Source organism: Eubalaena glacialis, chromosome 8 (genome assembly GCF_028564815.1).
Source record: "Eubalaena glacialis isolate mEubGla1 chromosome 8, mEubGla1.1.hap2.+ XY, whole genome shotgun sequence".
Lineage (NCBI taxonomy): Eukaryota > Metazoa > Chordata > Mammalia > Artiodactyla > Balaenidae > Eubalaena > Eubalaena glacialis.
In genome coordinates, this window is record NC_083723.1 from 99153369 (window position 1) to 99174499 (window position 21131).

General features: G+C 38.4%; 1 protein-coding gene across 2 annotated transcripts in view; it reads left to right on the forward strand.

The window, feature by feature from the left end:
- Window positions 1-21131, forward strand: part of CPED1 (cadherin like and PC-esterase domain containing 1) — a 295598-nt gene that overhangs the window by 141125 nt on the left and 133342 nt on the right. For both annotated transcript variants that reach the window (XM_061197986.1, XM_061197987.1), the window contains exons 14-15: window positions 743-929; window positions 1931-2099. In XM_061197986.1, coding sequence (XP_061053969.1) covers window positions 743-929; window positions 1931-2099 — 356 coding nt within the window. The remainder of the gene's footprint in view (window positions 1-742; window positions 930-1930; window positions 2100-21131) is intronic.

Sequence of the window (21131 nt, forward strand, 5' to 3'; positions counted from 1 at the left end):
GCTGGTGTATGTGCCTAGGAATATGTTTTTAGTTTTTTCTCACTAAAATACTTTTGCAAAAAATTGAGTTATCAAATAGAAACACTTTTTAAAAAATGGCTTAGAATCAATTATTTGAAATAATATGCTAGGTTCTGTAACAGGGTTGAGCAGAGGATAGCATTTCCTTCTTATACTTTAGGGTACTTTCTTTGGTTAAGGTGGCCGGAGTATGGAGGGGGTCTCATGTTTTTGTGTCTGAGTGTTTGGCATGATATTGGATTTCACGTTCTTTGCTTCACCCTCCTGCCTATAAGCTACATATCAATCCAATGGCAGTTTAATGACACTTCCCGTCAAGAAATTTTCCTTATTCCCTGCTGGTATCCTTCTGTCACCACCCCACAGAGTCATCTCCCCCCCATTTACACAGTTGCTTGATATATGCAGTAAATGTTACGAAATGTTATCAGTCCACTGGAGAGACATTTTCTGACCTTCTGTGCCTTTAAACTTTTAAAGGCTGAGCAAAAAATATCAACTAAAGTCAACAACTGTTATATGAGGCAAGGTCTACAAAATTTGGCAAATAGAAAACCCAGCTGAAGCCACAAATCAACTATGACCAGAGGACCAAATGGAAAATCAGCAGTCATCACTAAAGTTATCCAAAAGAATTTTAAAAACCTTAATCATATATGATTTTTAAACATTTATCCATGCCACAGGTGTGTTTCTGTCATTATTTTGTTTTTTTAAACAGATAAAGATGCACAATGTCATATCAAGCAGATCTTCACACATCCGCATTTGGAACTAAATCCTGAATTTAACTCAAAGATCAAAGATTATTACTCTGAAGTCCCATTTGATGTGGTAACGCTGACAATTGGAGCAGAGACTTCTAAGTGTCAGTGCAAGGTGTACCTGCAGGAACGGGCAGGACCAAGGTATGAAGGAGCTGACAGGGGCTGAGGGGAGACATCATAGCGGGAAGCACACCTTGGAAGCAACCTTTGAAGATGGTTCAGAAAACCTGCGGCACAAGATCTGTTGGAGGGATTGCCAGGGTGTGAAATCCCTCTGCTTTACAGGTGCCATGTGGTTAAAAAGAACACATGAGTGCTCTACTGATCTATTAACAATCCTTGTGTTTAATCTTTGTAACAATGTTGTAACAAGAGAGGATCTTGTGGTATGAAAAGTACTAAAGAGGACTCATTTGGGGAAAATTGAGTTTATTGTTACCTTCATGTGTTTAGGTAGTTGAAGAGTTCATCCTTCTGAACAGTAGCCTCCTCTACCCCAACCCAACTCCTCAAGTTTTAGAAGATTCAGGTGTTGATTACTTAATAAACATGTTGGTGACAATTTGTGGACATAGTAACACTAACTTTCTTAGTCTCATGGGATTTTTTTCTATTGACTCTTTTGAGAGACATCAACTCTTTGGTTTATAATTTGAACAGAAGATAGAATTTTATGACATGCTACGTCCATGGCAAGAAATATACTCATTTTCCTATGTTGAAGGGAAAGAAATGCACCCAGCATTCCTGAGAGCTCAGAAAGTGTAATAGAAAGGAAAGAGGATTCAAGTCAGGCCAACCTGGGTCCCTGACTCTACCATACTCTACTATATTTAAAACGGGGACTATCATAGTTTTTGTATGGAGTTGTGAGTATTAAATGGGATAATGTATGACCCTGACAGGTGGTTAATAGTATTAGTCCCCTTCCCTGTAATTGATAGGGGACACGACTTGCTCTGCAAGATAACTCTTGGTATACCAAAGCACAATGAAACATAAGTTAAAATAGTTTTTTCACATTTTAGGTTTCTTATGAAATGGTGCAGATCTTATCTGTTTTTAATGAAAATTGTATACATTTAATAAATACTGATGTATGAATCAATTTGGGTTGTCTCTCTCTCTCATTCTCTCTCCAGCTTTGCCAACTACCCTCTGGGCTTAGGGATGAACAAAATCTCAATGCTTGTGGTGGATGAATCTCCAATCCAAGGTGAGACCCTGATCACATACAAACTCACCATCTATAGAGAAGACCGTCCAAGTCTGCCTTTGTTTGAGGACTTCACAGCATGCGGTTTTGTGCAGGTAAGTGAATTTTACATTTGCACATGGGTTGAATTGGGAGTGATCCTTTAACCCAGGTGAAAAATGCCAAATGAAAATTATTAGAAAAAATCCAATTTCAAATCCAAATAATTTCAAATCCAAATCATTTCAAAAAAGAGTACCAGCCAGGTATCTAAGATACCTTTTTGTGAGTGATTTTCTTTTAAGTGTGGTGGCTATTCCCTGCACTTATAGTGTGCAGTGGATTTATTGTGGTTAATATTGAAAAAAATGTCTGAGTACTCGCACTTAGTTATGAAATTGCTTTTACATTTCCTGTTTAAATTGTGCTGTGTTTCTTGGATTTGTCCCTGGAACTACTTTGAAATTTTAAACTAGATTCAGTGGAGTTTGTTTTAAAGAATAAGAGGAAAATTTATGAAACTATTTTACAAAAGGGATACCAGGTGAACGAAACTAAATTTCCTTGGGTAGATACATTTTGCCTTCACTTCTTGTACCTTAATCATTTCTAAAGTTTGCAGTTGCTCCAGTGAGCAACACATACCATTCTGTGGCCCTGTTGATTTTGGAGGAGGGTGAACATTACCCAGAGACTTTGTCTTATTTGGTGGTTCTTTCTTCTGTGTTTTCATTTTTTAGGAGTCTGTGTATAACCTTCTATATTTGCCTACATCATACACCCTGGCTACAAGTGATTCCAGGGAAGTAGTAATTGATACTCTTACCATATCTACTAATCCACTTAGACAGAATAATTGCACCTATGTCGTGTCTCAGTGATTGATATGCTAGTGGGAGCATGAACCACAGACGGTTAATAAAAGACAGAAATGGCTGACTGGGCCTCAGTGAGTAGGATGGATACTATGTTTTCTTAAATGTAGTGGCCATATAGAGTGTTCTCTCCCCTCTATGCACCACCACCACAATCTCATCTCTTCTCAAGAATTTAACACTATTTTGTAAGGGTACTCATTGCTGAGATTTTTATTTTTCAAGAAAATATACACCTGTGATTTATGAACTACCACCAACTCAAAGGGAATTTCACAGTGGTGTATAGATTAGTCTAAAGCAGGACAGAACCATTATTCTTAAAGATATTAGTAGGTGTACTTAAAAAAAAGATAGGAGGGGGAGACCTTCAAGATGGCGGAGGAGGAAGACGTGGAGATCACCTTCCTCCCCACAAATACATCAGAAATACATCTACATGTGGAACAACTCCTACAGAACACCTACTGAACGCTGGCAGAAGACTTCAGACCTCCCAAAAGGCAAGAAACTCCCCACGTACCTGGGTAGGGCAAAAGAAAAAAGAAAAAACAGAGACAAAAGAATAGGGACGGGACCTGCACCAGTGGGAGGGAGCTGTGAAGGAGGAAAGGTTTCCACACACTAGGAAGCCCCTTCACTGGCGGAGACGGGGGGTGGCGGAGGGGGGAGCTTCGGAGCCACGGAGGAGAGCGCAGCCACAGGGGTGCGGAGGGCAAAGTGGAGAGATTCCCGCACAGAGGCTCGGCGCCGAGCAGCACTCACCAGCCCGAGAGGCTTGTCTGCTCACCCGCCGGGGCGGGCGGGGGCTGGGAGCTGAGGCTCGGGCTTCGGTCGGATCCCAGGGAGAGGAATGGGGTTGGCGGAGGGAACACAGCCTGAAGGGGGCTAGGGCGCCACAGCTAGCCGGGAGGGAGTCCGGGAAAAAGTCTGGACCTGCCTAAGAGGCAAGAGACCATTGTTTTGGGTGCGTGAGGAGAGGGGATTCAGAGCACCACCTAAACGAGCTCCAGAGATGGGAACGAGCCGCGGCTATCAGCGTGGACCCCAGAGACGAGCATGAGATGCTAAGGCTGCTGCTGCAGCCACCAAGAAGCCTGTGTGCAAGCCCAGGTCACTCTCCACACCTCCCCTCCCGGGAGCCTGTGCAGCCCGCCACTGCCAGGGCCCCGTGATCCAGGGACAACTTCCCCGGGAGAGCGCACGGCGCGCCTCAGGCTGCTGCAACGTCACGCCGGCCTCTGCCGCCGCAGGCTCGCCCCGCATCCGTACCCCTCCCTCCCCCCGGCCTGAGTGAGCCAGAGCCCCCGAAGCAGCTGCTCCTTTAACCCCGTCCTGTCTGAGCGAAGAACAGACGCCCTCAGGCGAACTACACGCAGAGGCAGGTCCAAATCCAAAGCTGAACCCCGGGAGCTGTGCGAACAAAGAAGAGAAAGGGAAATCTCTCCCAGCAGCCTCAGGAGCAGCGGATTAAATCTCCACAATCAACTTGATGTACCCTGCATCTGTGGAATACCTGAATAGACAACAAATCATCCTAAAATTGAGGCAGTGGACTTTGGGAGCAGCTGTAGACTTGGGGTTTGCTGTATGCGACTGACTGGTTTCTGGTTTTATGTTTATCTTAGTTTAGTATTTAGAGTTTATTATCATTGGTAGATTTGTTTATTGATTTGGTTGCTCTCTTCCTTTTTTTCTTTATATATATATAGATATATATATATTTTTTTTTCCTTTTTCTCTTTTTGTGAGTTTGAATGTGTATGCTACTTTGTGTGATTTTGTCTGTATAGCTTTGCTTTTACCATTTGACCTAGGATCTGTCTGTCCGTTTTTTGTTTTTGTTTTTTTTAATACAGTTTTTAGCGCCTGTTATTGGTGGATTTGTTTTTTGGTTTGGTTGCTCTCTTCTTTCTTTCTTTTTTTTTTCTTTTTTTATTACTTTTTAATTTTGTAAATTTTTACTAATTTTTTATTTTAATAACTTTATTTTATTTTATTTTATTTTTTCTTTCTTTCTTTCTTTTTTTCTCCCTTTTCTTCTGAGCTGTGTGGCTGACAGGGTCTTGGTGCTCCAGCCGGGTGTCAGGCTCATGCCTCTGAGGTGGGAGAGCCGAGTTCAGGACATTGGTCCACCAGAGACCTCCCAGTTCCATGTAATATCAAATGGCAAAAGCTCTCCCAGAGATCTCCATCTCAATGCAAAGACCCAGCTACACTCAACGACCAGCAAGCTACAGTGCTGGACACCCTATGCCAAACAACTAGCAAGACAGGAACACAACACCAGCCATTAGCAGAGAGGCTGCCTAAAATCATAATAAGGTCACAGACACCCCAAAACACACCACCGGATGCGGTCATGCCCACCAGAAAGACAAGATCCAGCCTCATCCACAGAACACAGGCACCAGTCCCCTCCACCAGGAAGCCTACACAAGCCACTGAACCAACCTTACCCACTGGGGGCAGACACCAAAAACAACAGGAACTACAAACTTGCAGCCTGCGAAAAGGAGACCCCAAACACAGCAAGTTAAGACAAATGAGAAGACAGAGAAACACACAGCAGATGAAGCAGCAAGGTAAAACTCCACCAGACCAAACAAATGAAGAGAAAATACGCAGTCTACGTGAAACAGAATTCAGAGTAATGATACTAAAGATGATCCAAAATCTTGGAAATAGAATGGAGAAAATACAAGAAACGTTTAACAAGGACCTAGAAGAACTAAAGAGCAAGCGAACAGTGATGAACAACACAATAAATGAAATTAGAAATTCTCTAGAAGGAATCAATAGCAGAATAACTGAGGCAGAAGAACAGATAAGTGACCTGGAAGATAAAATAGTGGAAATAACTACTGCAGAGCAGAATAAAGAAAAAAGAATGAAAAGAATTGAGGATAGTCTCAGAGACCTCTGGGACAGCATTAAACGCACCAATGTTCTAATTGTAGGGTCCCAGAAGAAGAAGAGAAAAAGAAAGGGACTGAGAAAATATTTGAAGAGATTATAGTTGAAAACTTCCCTAATATGGGAAAGGAAATAGTTAATCAAGTCCAGGAAGAGCAGAGAGTCCCATACCGGATAAATCCAAGGAGAAAACGCCAAGACACATATTAATCAAACTATCAAAAATTAAGTACAAAGAAATAATATTAAAAGCAGCAAGGGAAAAGCAACAAATAACATACAAGGGAATCCCCATAAAGTTAACAGCTGATCTTTCAGCAGAAACTCTGCAAGCCAGAAGGTAGTGGCAGGACATATTTAAATTGATGAAAGGGAAAAGGCTACAACCAAGATTATTCTCCCCAGCAAGGATCTCATTCAGATTCCACGGAGAAATTAAAACCTTTACAGACAAGCAAAAGCTAACAGTATTCAGCACCACCAAACCAGCTTTACAACAAAGGTTAAAGGAACTTCTCGAGGCAGGAAACACAAGAGAAGGAAAAGACCTACAATAACAAACCCAAAACAATTAAGAAAATGGTAATAGGAACATACATATCGATAATTACCTTACATGTAAATGGATTAAATGCTCCAACCAAAAGACACAGACTGGCTGAATGGATACAAAAACAAGACCCGTATACATGCTGTCTCCAACCGACCCATTTCAGACCGAGGGACACATACAGACTGAAAGTGAAGGGATGGAAAAAGATATTCCATGCAAATGTAAAACAAAAGAAAGCTGGAGTAGACAAAATAGACTTTAAAATAAAGACTATTACAGGAGACAAAGAAGGACACTACATAATGAGCAAGGAATCAATCCACGAAGAAGATATAACAATTGTAAGTATTTATGCACCCAACATAGAAGCACCTCAATACATAAGGCAAATGCTAACAGCCATAAAAGGGGAAATCGACAGTAACACAATCATAGTAGGGGACTTTAACAGCCCACTTTCACCAATGGACAGATCATCCAAAATGAAAATAAATAAGGAAACACAAGCTTTAAATGATACATTAAATAAGATGGACTTAATTGATATTTATAGCACATTCCATCCAGAAACAACAGAATACACTTTCTTCTCAAGTGCTCATGGAACATTCTCCAGGATAGATCATATCTTGGGTCACAAATCAAGCCTTGGTAAATTTAAGAAAATTGAAATCGTATCAGTTATCTTTTCCGACCACAATGCTGAGACGAGATATCAATTACAGGAAAAAAAAATGTAAAAACTACAAACACATGGAAGCTAAACAGTACACTACTTCATAACCAAGAGATCACTGAAGAAATCAAAGAGGAAATAAAAACATACCTAGAAACAAATGACTATGAAAACACGATGGCCCAAAACCTACGGGATGCAGCAAAAGCAGTTTTAAGAGGGAAGTTTATAGCAATGCAATCCTACCTCAAGAAACAAGAAATATCTCAAATAAACAACCTAACTTTACACCTAAAGCAATTAGAGAAAGAAGAACAAAAAAACCCCAAAGTTAGCAGAAGAAAAGAAATCATAAAGATCAGATCAGAAATAAATGAAAAAGAAATGAAGGAAATGATAGCAAAGATCAGTAAAAATAAAGCTGTTTCTTTGAGAAGATAAACACCATTGATAAACCATTAGCCAGACTCATCAAGAAAAAAAGGGAGAAGACTCAAATCAATAGAATTAGAAATTAAAAAGGAGAAGTAACAACTGACACTGCAGAAATGCAAAGGATCATGAGACTTCTACAAGCAATTCTATGCCAACAAAATGGACAACCTGGAAGAAATGGACAAATTCTTAGAAAAGCACAACCTTCTGAGACTGAACCAGGAAGAAATAGAAAATATAAACAGACCAATCACAAGCACTGAAATTGAGACTGTGATTAAAAATCCTCCAACAAACAAAAACCCAGGACCAGATGGCTTCACAGGCAAATTCTATCAAACATTTAAAGAAGAGCTAACACCTATCCTTCTCAAACTCTTACAAAATATAGCAGAGGGAGGAACACTCCCAAACTCAATCTACAAGGCCACCATCACCCTGATACCAAAACCAGACAAAGATGTCAGAAAGAAAGAAAATACAGGCCAATATTACTGATGAACATAGATGCAAATATCCTCAACAAAATACTAGCAAACAGAATCCAACAGCACATTAAAAGGATCATACACCATGATCAAGTGGGGTTTATCCCAGGAATGCAAGGATTCTTCAATACATGGAAATCAATCAATATGATAAACCATATTAGCAAATTGAAAGAGAAGAACCATATGATCATCTCAATAGATGCAGAAAAAGCTTTCGACAAAATTCAACACCTATTTATGATAAAAACCCTCCAGAAAGTAGGCATAGAGGGAACCTACCTCAACATACTAAAGGCCATATATGACAAACCCACAGCCAACATCATTCTCAATGGTGAAAAACTGAAACCATTTCCTATAAGATCAGGAACAAAACAAGGTTGTCCACTCTCACCACTGTTAATCAACATAGTGTTGGAAGTTTTAGCCGCAGCGATCAGAGAAGAAAAAGAAATAAAAGGAATCCAAATCGGAAAAGAAGAAGTAAAACTGTCACTGTTTGCAGATGACATGATACTGTACATAGAGAATCTTAAAGACTCTACCAGAAAACTACTAGAGCTAATCAATGAATTTGGTAAAGTAGCAGGATACAAAATTAATGCACTGAAATCTCTTGCATTCCTATACAGTAATGATGAAAAATCTGAAAGAGAAATTAAGGAAACACTCCCATTTACTATTGCAACAAAAAGAATAAACTAGCTAGGAATAAACCTACCTAAGGAGACAAAAGACCTGTGTGCAGAAAACTGTAAGTCACTGATGAAAAAAATTAAAGATGATACAAACAGATAGATATACCATTATCTTGGATTGGAAGAATCAACATTGTGAAAATGACTATACTACCCAAAGCAATCTACAGATTCAATGCAATCCCTATCAAACTATCAATGGCATTTTTCACAGAACTAGAACAAAAAATTTCACAATTTGTATGGAAACACAAAAGACCCCGAATAGCGAAAGCAATCTTGAGAAAGAAAAACAGAGCTGCAGGAATCAGGATCACGGATTTCAGACTATACTACAAAGCTACAGTAATCAAGACAGTATGGTACTGGCACAAAAACAGAAATATAGATCAATGGAACATAATAGAAGGCCCAGAGATAAACCCATGCACACATGGTCACCTTATTTTTGATAAAGGAGGCAAAAATATACAATGGAGAAAAGACAGCCTCTTCAATAAGTGGTGCTGGGAAAACTGGACAACTACATCTAAAAGAATGAAATTAGAACACTCCCTAGCACCATACAGAAAAATAAACTCAAAATGGATTAAAGACCTAAATGTAAGGCCAGACATTATAAAACTCTTAGAGGAAAACATAGGCAGAACACCCTATGGCATAAATCACAGCAAGATCCTTTTCGACCCACCTTCTAGGGAAATGGAAATAAAAACAAAAATAAACAAATGGGATCCAATGAAACTTAAAAGCTTTTGGACAGCAAAAGAAACCATAAACAAGACAAAAAGACAACCCTCAGAATGGGAGAAAATATTTGCAAATGAAGCAACTGACAAAGGATTAATCTCCAAAATTTACAAGCAGCTCATGCAGCTCAATATCCAAAAAACAAACAACTGAATCCAAAAATGGGCAGAAGACCTAAATAGACATTTCTCCAAAGATGATATACAGATAGCCAAGAAACACATGAAAGAATGCTCAACATCATTAATCATTAGAGAAATGCAAATCAAAACTACAATGAGGTATCACCTCACACCAGTCAGAATGACCATCATCAAAAAACCTACAAACAATAAATACTGGAGAAGGTGTGGAGAAAAGGGAACCCTCTTGCTCTGTTGGTGGGAATGTAAATTGATACAGCCACTATGGAGAACAGTTTGGAGGTTCTTTAAAGAACTAAAAATAGAACTTCCATACGACCCAGCAATCCAACTACTGGGCATATACCCTGAGAAAACCATAATTCAAGAAGAGTCATGTCACACAATGTTCATTGCAGCTCTATTTACAATAGCCAGAACCTGGAAGCAACCTAAGTGTCCATCAACAGATGAATGGATAAAGAAGATGTGGCACATATATACAATGGAATATTACTCAGCCATAAAAGTAAATGAAATTGAGTTATTTGTAGTGAGGTGGATGGACCTAGAGACTGTCATACAGAGTGAAGTAAGTCAGAAAGAGAAAAACCAATACTGTATGCTAACACATATATATGGAATCTAAAAAATAAAAAAATGGTTCTGAAGAACCTAGGGGCAGGACATAAATAAAGACGCAGAGGTAGAGAATGGACTTGAGGGCATGGGGAGGGGGAAGGGTAAGCTGTGACGAAGTGAGAGAGTGGCGTGGACTTATATATACACTACCAAATGTAAAATAGCTAGCTAGTGGGAAGGAGCCACATAGCACAGGGAGATCAGCTCAGTGCTTTGTGACCACCTAGAGGAGTGGGATAGGGAGGGTGGGAGGGAGATGCAAGAGGGAGGGGATATGGGAATATATGTATACGTATAGCTGATTCACTTTGTTATAAAGCAGAAACTAACACACCATTGTAAAGCAATTATACTCCAATAAAGATGTTAAAAAAAAAAAGATAGCAAAGAGTAGTGTTGTATGGTTATGAAGCAATGGATTAAACAAAATTAAGTAGGTTTCTTTACTGTAGGACTTCTTTGAACGTTTCAGATACTTATTTAAATGGTGGGCTTTCAAAAGAAGAATATGTAGTGTCCAGCATTTCCAAACTTATTTGACATCTTTTTAATGGACTACCTGTTGATATTCTTCTGTGGAACACAGTTGGGGAAACAGGGGTCTAGACTATGGAGAAGACTTCAAGAGTATGTTCCTCTCAGTTATCCACTTTTCAGTTTGCTTTCTTAGGGTGGCTATACCTCAGTCTTTTTCCAAGCTGGAAAACAAATTATAGAGCCACACCAAAAATGTTCATGAGGGAGGGAACCAAAACCTAGAGGGAGGTGTGTTTTTGTCTAAGTGTGTGTATGCAGTGTGTGTGTAGTTATTTCCAAACTAAATATTCTCACCTTTAGTGTGTGACTATGTTTTTCCATTTTTCTTTTTCTGACTCTAATATTGTATATAGAAACTAACTCTTAAAATAAATCATCTTTGAGGGAAAGCTAAGAGTATGAATGATTTTTTCCAGAATATTTATGGTTACCAACAACAATTATTTTTACTTCAAAAAGCACCATAGATTTAATTTTAATGTAGATTTTAATTTTTAAAAGTCTCTATGGGTAACTACCTTTTTACTGGTCAGTAAACTTGACTTTTATATGGAGTAAATATATAATAAAAGTTACAAAGTAAAGCAAAATTTCTACATTAGGGCATGAAAGAATGTATTTTTACTTTTCACTTTTCATGTTAGGTTTGTGCTATTGAATTTTTGCTGTATCTTTTGAAATGTAATTGTGTTACCCACAATTATTGGCATAGCTGTATATTTTGGTTCCACTCTAAACTTAAACATGGTAAATGACTCATTCATTATTCTGCTATATGCAAAACCCATTTAAAATTTTTTAAATTTCTAAGTGTTCATAAAAGTGTAAAATCCTTATGCTGGATCTTTTAACACTGACATTCATTTCAGGAATATATATTCCTACCTGGCTGTCATTTGAAGAGATCTTTGTACATTTAATTGTAATTATATACATGATAAATATCTAGAGAGGTGTCAGTAGGAATGGAGATGATACCATGAGTAGAAAGGGATGTTGCAGAGGTGGAATCTGCAGGATTTGCCCACTTGTCTCTGATTTATCCTTTCTTTGTCCTTCTTATGACACTGTTCTGGTTCAGTTCTTGTTACTTGTTGACTCAAATACTAAAATAATCCCCAGCTTTGTTTCCCTGTATCTGTCTGACTCTTTTCCAGTTCAGTTTTGCAAGCTTGATCTTGATCAACTTAAAGTGCGCTCTGTCATAGGCTTTGCCAAAAATGCTCCAAGCTGTTCCTCTGATGGTCATTCACTTCTCTCATGTTGGTCCATATGTTTTTTCAGCCTCATGTCTCATTGTTTGTCAGTGTATTTTATGCTTCTGCTAACCTGGCTTATTTACCCTTCCCCAGACATGCTTCCCAATCCTGTGACACTGTCTGGGGCTGTCCCTTCCCTGGAAACTAAAATGAGTTTATTTGATGTCACGCCAGAAGCTGTAACTTGGATTTAGGTGTAGGAGTTTTGATCCAAGTTGTATAAAAAAGAGTTCTTTAAAGGTCCAAACTGCTCCCAAATAGGTATTATTGACTATCATTTACTATGTGCCAGGCTCTGTCATGAATGCTTTAGATTTAGTTATAGTCTCTTTAATCCTTACAGCATTCGTATAGATTGAATTCTGCTCTTAGCCCTCAGTTTCAGGGGAGAAACCCCAAAGATCAGAGGGGTTAAAGAAATTGCCCACGGTCATATAGCTAGTGAGTGGCAAGGCTTGGATTCAGATCCACTTGTGCCTAGTTCCAAAGTCCATGTTGTATCACGTTGCCTCCTGGCTCCCTCACGGGTGGGGACTTTTCTGTCCCAGGAAGTATTCAAGCATCAATTGGAAATCCATCTCTCAAGGAACAGATGAGGAACTGGATTAGATGATTTTTAAGTTTCCTTGACGTTAATAAAATAAGTCTCATTGACCCTTGGTGTATTGCAAAGTCCTGTGATTAAACTACACTGCTGCTGAGGTGGCCTTGTGCCAGGGTGGGCTGGCTTGGTGGGGTTGGGGTGTGGGACCTGCAGGAAGAGGAGTGGCCCCAGTCCTTGCCCGTGCCTGCCTGCTCGGCTCTGGCTCTGCAACTGCAGGCCGCCATGTCTTCCACTGAGGAGCGGACCTGCCGCTATGGACTCCAGTGAGGATCCAGACCCCTGGAGCTTGCCGTCCCCGATTGCCTGATTCCAGTTGTCTAGTCAAGTATGCTTTAGGCTCCAGTAACATTGGCAGGAACCTTCCTCCTGCGCCCAAAGAGAAAGAATAAACTAGGAAAGCAGGTGCTACTGTCCTCCAGAGAGTGGTATTGGCCTAGTCTGCTGGCAGGAAGAACCGCCCTTTGGAGGATGGTGGGGAGAAGCCCCCTTCACACAAACCAGGGATCCTTAGGTGGGATGAGTGAGGGCAAAAGCCTGGCAGCCGGACTGCTGGGTGACCCTTTGGTCTGTTGGTGCCATCTGATATTTTTTTTAGAGTTTGCAACTCCCTGTGAACTAGGGAAAAAATGGTCAAGAAAAGTTGCCAGAAAATTATGAGGCTGAGATGGAAAGGCACTTACTTTACAAGAAGAAGATAACCCAATGACCAAGAAGCATATGAAAAGATGCTCAATTCCATCAATCATCAGGGAAATGCAAGTTAAAATGACAATGAGATACCACTACCAACCCACCACAATGAAAAACACTAAAAGGACTGACAATACAAAGTGTTGGAGAGGACGTGGAGCAAGCTTTCGTTCATACGCTGCTGGGGGGAAGTGTCAAATGTTTGCCCATTTTGGAAAAAGTTGCCAGTATTAGTATAGCTAGCATATAGCTAACATCCTATGACACAGCAATCCTGCTAACTGCGTACCCAAGATAAACGAAGTCATAGGTCCATCAAAAGATATATCCAAGAAATCTTTTTTGTTTTTAACTTTTAAAGCATTTTATTTTTTAGAGCAGTTTTAAGTTTACAATAAATGAGAAGAAGGTACAGAGATTACCCATATACACCCAGCCCCACATATACCTAGCCTCTCATTATCAACATCACTCATCAGAATGGTACATTTTTTACCAGGGATGAACCTACATTGGCACATCATAATCACCCAAAGTCCATAGTTACCTTAGGGTTTACTCCTTGTGTTATACATTCTATGGGTTGGGACAAATGTATAATGACATGGATCTAACATTATAAAATCATACAAAGTATTTTCACTGCCCTGAAAATCTTCTGTGCTCCACCTATTCATCTCTCCCACTGCCTACCAACCCCTGGCAGCTACTGATTTTTTTTCATTGTCTCCATAGCTTTAGCTGTTTTAGAATGTCATACCATTGGGATCATACAGTATGTAGCTTCTCAGGTTGGCTTCTTTCACTTAGTGATGCATTTAAGTTTCCTCCACGTCTTTTCATGGCTTGATAGCTCTTTTCATTTAAGCACAAGAAATCTTCATATCAGTTGTATAAAATCTAAAAGTTGCTTATAAAATCTAAAAGCTGGAAAAAGTTCAATAAGAAAAGAGATAAACAAATTCAATGTAATACTGTTGAGACATTTAAAAATAAACTATTGATACACACAAACATGGGTAAATCTCCAAAACATTATGTCGAGAAAAAGAAGCCAGACATAAAAAGACGTACTATAATTCATTTATATGAAGTTTAAGAGCAGTCAAAACTAATCTATGGTGATAGAAATCAAAATAGTGGTTACCTAGAAGGTGTGGGAGCTTCTAAGCATGAGGAAACTTTTTGGGCAAAGGTCCTATATCTTAACCTGGGCGGTGGTTACATATATAACCAGGTGGTGTATAGATGTATAAAAATTTAATTAATTGTGCACTTCAGGTTTGTGCAATTAACTGTGTATAATACTTATAAGTATGTTTGGCTATATATAAATTATGTATACTAAATATAAATTATACCTCAATAATATAAGAAAAATCCATTAGTGGGGAAGTATGTAATATATTCCAAGACATGCCTCCCTTCTCAAATATATTGATCAGAAAGAAGTTAATTATCATACAATTAACTTAGGCAATAGGTTATATTAGGAATGTGTTACTATAATATCAAGAAAAATATTAGAAAATTCTTGTGGGATATATCCTACAGATGACTGCAGAAAAGTATTTCAGTCATTTATAAGAATCCTTTCCAGAAGGTCTTAATTTAAAGTTTATATGGGTGGTCCATCAGAAGCACTCTAGTATATAAAATGGAAAAGTGTCTAATAAGTACTACTATTTTTTTAGCCTTCCTTTTGGAAACCGTAAAATGAGTGAAAAGATAATGAATGAAAAATGTGGATTGTTTTAGACACTTAACTAGGCATGAGAGGCTTCAGGAACTGGGAGGAGTCAATAGCAGAGGTAGGATTTTCTCACCATGGGCTCCAGTTAAAATTCTAATCAGAGACCTTTCCCTTATTTATCTTTTATGCTTAATCTCATTAGAGTCTTTAGGTTTCATGGCAAACTGATGCTATGATGAAGTGTAGAATACAAAAAGTGAGGGATAACATTTCTAATCTTCTATCAAATTTTTGGCCTTCCAAATTGTTCTTTTTCTTTTTTTTCCAACAACTATAGTGGCTTTGTTATATTTTTAAGGTTGAAATCCAGAGTTGAACTACTGCACATTAAATGATAGACTGTTATACATGTATGTGATTCCCCAAAGCCTATACATGGCAAGCTGAAAGGAAATGGATTAAACCTTAATTATATTTTGTTTGTTGGTTAAGAGGAAAAATTATAATTCCTCCTTACATTTCAAATTAGATTTTGGCCTAATGGACTCCATTATTAAATTTTAAATAAACATAAAAAACAGTCCAGGGCTTCCCTGGTGGCGCAGTGGTTGAGAATCTGCCTGCTAGTGCAGGGGACACGGGTTCGAGCCCTGGTCTGGGAGGATCCCACATGCTGCGGAGCAACTAGGCCCGTGAGCCACAACTACTGAGCCTGCGCGTCTGGAGCCTGTGCTCCGCAACAAGAGAGGCCACGATGGTGAGAGGCCCGTGCATCGCGATGAAGAGTGGCCCCCGCTTGCCACAACTAGAGAAAGCCCTCGCACAGAAACGAAGACCCAACACAGCCAAAAATAAATAAATTAATAAAAAACAAAAAACAAAAAACAGTCCACCTTCAAGTACGCAAAAGAGGAGAATCCAATTTGCAGTTAATCAAGTTTCCTAATTTCTCCTTCCCTCATTCTCTCACCTTCTGGACATCAACTATTCATTTTCTTATTTAACCAAAAGACTAACAGTGAAGAGGAAAGCAAATATAAGGCATACCAGTCAATTAAAAAATCAATTACTTTGACAATTTGGTGAATAATAAGATAATTTAATTAATTTGTTAATATATATTCCATGTTATTTACATAATCAAACATTTTAAGTACCTACTTAGCCATAATTGACTATTTGAGTTTAGTGTCTGTTTCTAATTATATCGCCAGTTGGAATTTGCATATGGTAGCTGTAGAGGCAACTCTTAGTTTAGTTATTATCAGTGAGGGAGAAAGGGCTAATTTACATGACTGATATAAAACAACCAGATTTGGACCAAGGCTTCTCCACCTCAGCATTATTGCTATTGGGGCCGGATCATTCTTCATTCTGGGGAGCTGTCTTGTGCACTGTAGGATGTTTAGTGGCATCCCTGGCCTCCATCCGCTAGATTTCCAGTGGTACGCCCCTCCCCAAGGATTGGTAACCAGAAGTGTCTCCCGATGTTGCCAGATGTCCTCTGAGGGGCAAAATCAGCCCCTCAGAGGACATCTTTGAGAATCAGTGAGAACCACTGATGTATATCAATAAGAGGTCCTGCTTTTCTACTTTCTACTAGTAAAGCTAGTAAATCTGTAGTGGATTTACTAGAGGTATGAATAGTTTAAAGGTAATCCCTCAAAGTTGAATGTTGAAGCATTATTCTTATCTGTTTTCATCCTTATATTTTTAATCATTTCTGTAGTCAGTGATAGGATTCTGAGAGCTCTTTATTCTCCTCATTAATTTGCCATCTTTTCTGTCTAATGTAATTATAATCAGAAGTATGCATTCAATTACAGAAAACATGATTCTTAATGAAACATAAAAAGTCAAATAACATACCTAGACTATTTCATGTTGATTTATCCATAAATAGCATAATGTTTTGCTGTCAGGGAGAAAGATTTAGATAGTAATAAGCTGTTATTATTGCTGGAATATGTCATGCATAGGAATTAAGAAGATATATTTATGTTCTAAGGAAATTAAAATACATATGGGGAAATATTTCTTTTAATATCTCCTTCCAAATCAAAAAGTTTTGACATGGATAACAATAGAGCATCCACAGAAATTGATTTGTACAGATGATCTGTGGTCTCATATACATTTTGCCTCCAAAGTGTTGTGCCAGATAGAGTCATAAATAAAATCTGCAGAAAGGTCATAGGGCAAAACCGTAGGAGACTACATTTCATGGATCCATTTGCTAGAAGCAGCTTTCATTTTAAAATACATTTCAATTAATAAAGAAAGGGAAAATACCAAGGAAAGAAAAAATACCATTTAAAAAAATGATACGTCCAGCATTTAGCTACACATTTAAAACTGGTATTTGCTGCTTTATTTTACAAAAACACTAATTAGCAATCTAGATGCTGAGTTATTAAATGATGTGTGAATGACTCCAGTTATAGCATTTGGAAATGCTTTATAAAATGTTCCCATTTATTTTTTTGTACATTTCCAACAACACATAAGGACAATTATAAAACAACTCATATGATAGTTGTCTAATGTGTTAGCAAATGTCCATAATAAGAGAATAGCATTTAGCAATGACTGCTTAATAAAAATTTGTTCGATTCCAAAGTTGTAGTATTGTTGGAATACTCATTTTAGTGGTTTTTAGTTACCTTGTTTATGTCAGTATACCAGAGGAATGCGATTTAATTTTTCAACAGTAGAGTCTGTGTTTTAGTGAAATGCTCCCAACCAGCAACTGTTTATTAAGTATCTGCCCTGCACTCTGCTCTTAGAAATTTGCCATGTGCTGTAGGGGAAGACACGGACAGCAGCAGCCACAGAGGGAGGAGGAGTAGTCGTGCAACATTTATAGAACTTTTATTACGTGCCAGGCCTCACGTTAAGCACTTTTTCTTCCTACCTTACTTAGTGTTCTCCACAACCCTAAACAGATGATTTTTTTATCCCCTCTCTTTTTTTAACATACGAAGAAACTAAGACTTTAGAATAGTTAGAACAGTTAGAAAGCTTATCCAGGCTTTCTACATAACATATGTAATTAGTGGCAAAGGTGGGATTTGAATACGGGTCTGACGCAAATCTATCCCCTTAATCATTACTCTGGACCATAGAATCTAAAACCCTCCTCACACTTACAATCTAATTGACCTTTTGGGGAAACTGTCATTCAGCGAGAATTCAACTTGTTCAAATTTAGTTAACTAAATTTGTTTCTGTGGTCATGTACAGTGATAATTTTTATAATGTTCTGGAGTCACTGCAAAATTCTGAGGTCTTCATAATCTTTATGTGGTGAGTAATATCTGATAGCAGAGTCTTCCCATTGAGAGTCTACCTATGAGGAAAGTTTTAGAGCTAATATCTAATATTTTACTAGACACTTTATATATCCCAATATGACTATATTGGTATCCAATATTTAAATCAGGTTATAATAGTTTACATATTAGAATTCTACTTAGCCAGAATACTATTATTGCTACTCATTGTTAAAATGATTTCTGGTGCACAGGCTTTTTTTTAATGTTATGCTTGATTACACAATTGGAACAATTTCCAATTAATCGCTTTCACTATTTAACACACCTTACTACCTTATTGTTTCTATTAAAATATCCACAGTACATTTTTTCAAAACTTAAAAAAAACTTTGTTCACGCATACTTTATAACAGTGAGAACGCTGTGCTGTGGAGCTGACAGTTTGACAGTGCTTCAGTGACACAGTCGTCAAGGTGAAAAAATCCTGCCTTTCAGACTCTTATTTAATCTTCACAAGCAGATTAGATAATGTAGCTAATTTTTATTATCTACTCCACCCTACCCCCTTCTACGAGGAAACTAAGTCTTAGGCTAAGTATTTTATATTTTTATATTTATTTATACATTAATTTATTTATTTCCATCTATATTAATTTATTTATATTTTATATTTATTATATTTATTTAGATTTTATATTAAATGCTATATATTTTGGTGATATTTCTCAAGGGCATCATGAACAGTTTCTTCAAGGGTAAATTTCCACCTCTGATGACTTCCTATGATATCTCTCTGCCTTTAATGAGTGAAAATTAAGTAGGCTCCTGAATGCTTTGATCGAATACTGCACTTAGTTTTTAAACATGTAGAAAAGAATGTCTCCTTTGTAAAAGTCAGAATATTCTCTTGCTCTATAAATAGGATGAGAGTCACTTTTCTCTGTGGAAATTATTTTATCAGGGCAAACTGCATCTTAACAAAGCATCTCAGGCCATTTTCCTAACCTAGTGATTAAAAGCCATGGACTCCAAGGCTCATGCTTATAATCACTGTCAGAGAAGCCTGACTGTGGTCCCGGCTCTGCTTCTAATTGCCCTCATTGGCTGTGTCTCCTAGTGCAAGGCTTATAAGCTCCCCTAAGCTTCAGTTTTCTTATCTTTAAGAATAGAACTAGTAATAGAACCTATCTTATAGCACCAGTCTGAGGATTCAACTAGATAATTAATGCAGAGTTCTGTCACAAGCCTAGTACATGATCAAGTGCTCGGTCAAGGTTGAGTTAGCATCATCGTCGTCATCACCATCATGAAAACTCTTGGTCCCGATGCCCCTCTAGGGCTTACCTGCAAGTGTATAGAGAAGGAGATGAGGGAAGAAAGAGGACAGCAAAAGAAGTAGGAGCCTATAGTACCGAGAAATTCTGGAATTATAAAGGAATCAGGACAGGAATGACGAGCTGGGAGTTAGAAAGGACAGTGAGTGACCTGGGCTGTTCCACACGGTTGCATTCCTGAGGTTCATGGGTCCTGGCACTTTTGCCTTTGTGGACCCCTTCTTTCAGGAAAAAAAATACTTAAAATTGTATTTTACCACTGTGTTGATATAACGATGAACATATTAATATTCATCTCTAGAAAGACTCATCTCTATAGAGAATAGAGACTTTTCTTGGACCTAAAATTTCATTTTCTTTCTTCTAAATTTAAAGGAGATTCAGATGTTTTCCTGGACTGCTAAAAGTAGTGTGTGCTGTAGGCATGGTTGCCACTGCACCTGGTAGAGAACTGGCTCTTGTCTTCTACTTCCCTCTGCAGGATCTGCAGCAGAGGCATCCATTTCCTTAGCAATGACCTCAATTGTAGGCACTCTTTCAAGTCTTCTTAAGTGCCCTTGACTTCAGCACTTAGCCTTCTGCAGTTGTTTCAAGTTCTGTGTGCTAAGCCTGCGCAGCCCTTTACCGGCGTTCTTCATGAGCCCATGTAGCACCCAGGGGAATGATCTGCTATTTTCACGAGCAGTTTGCACACCCAGACATTCTGAACGCAGAGGCTACCTCAGTGCCCAGTAAGCCTTCACAGACACCAAAGGCTTGGGAATTTTGTGTAACATTGTTTTCTTAAAAAGCAGGCAAAGATGATAGGGGTGTGTTCTTTAATTCACGATCTCTTTTAGTGCTTCTGTAAATTATCTTTCTGAGTTGGTGAAAACGAGTTATGTTAAACACTCACCTCTGAGTTAATGTAACTTATGGTCAGATAAATTACCGCTTAAATAAAAACGTTTGCTCAGCACATCTGTTCCTCCATGTTTCTCCAAGTCACATCTGCTTCTTTTACAAGAAGAAACAAACTTTTACTACCGTTAGCTCAGCAGCGCCAAGACCCTGTGGAAGAGAATCGGGTCTTCCTGGCTTCCGACAGCATCCAGAGGTTTCCCTGAGTGCAACCTTCTGCTGTATACAGTCATGTTCGTTTGAAGTTTATGTTTTGACATTCTAAGAATTAGTCTTCTAATTTCAGAATTATTGGGCAGGGAAATAGAAAAAGAAAAAACCTGGGAGGTTTTTAAATAAAATATTCTGTTAGATTTACCGCATTTCAAATGTGACATTTGAAACTTTGAAGGAGGTTTAGTTAAAAGAGAAGCAGATAAACAGAGTCCCTTTTTGATAACTCCAATTCCTAAATACCCACTTTGGGGGCTTTAATGGCTCCAGAGGATCCCTAGATCTTTAATTTCTCCTTCTCCATTTTCTTACGCATTTCTCAAGTCCAGATTAACTCTAGCAAAGTTACACACCAGAATAGCGAGGGTGGTAGTGAGAGAGAGGAGAGATCTTGGGTATTAGGGTGAGCAGTTTTATAAGTCCTCCTCCCACTCCAAAGCAAGTCTAGAACATGACTTATTTTTTAAAAGACATTTTTGGCTTCA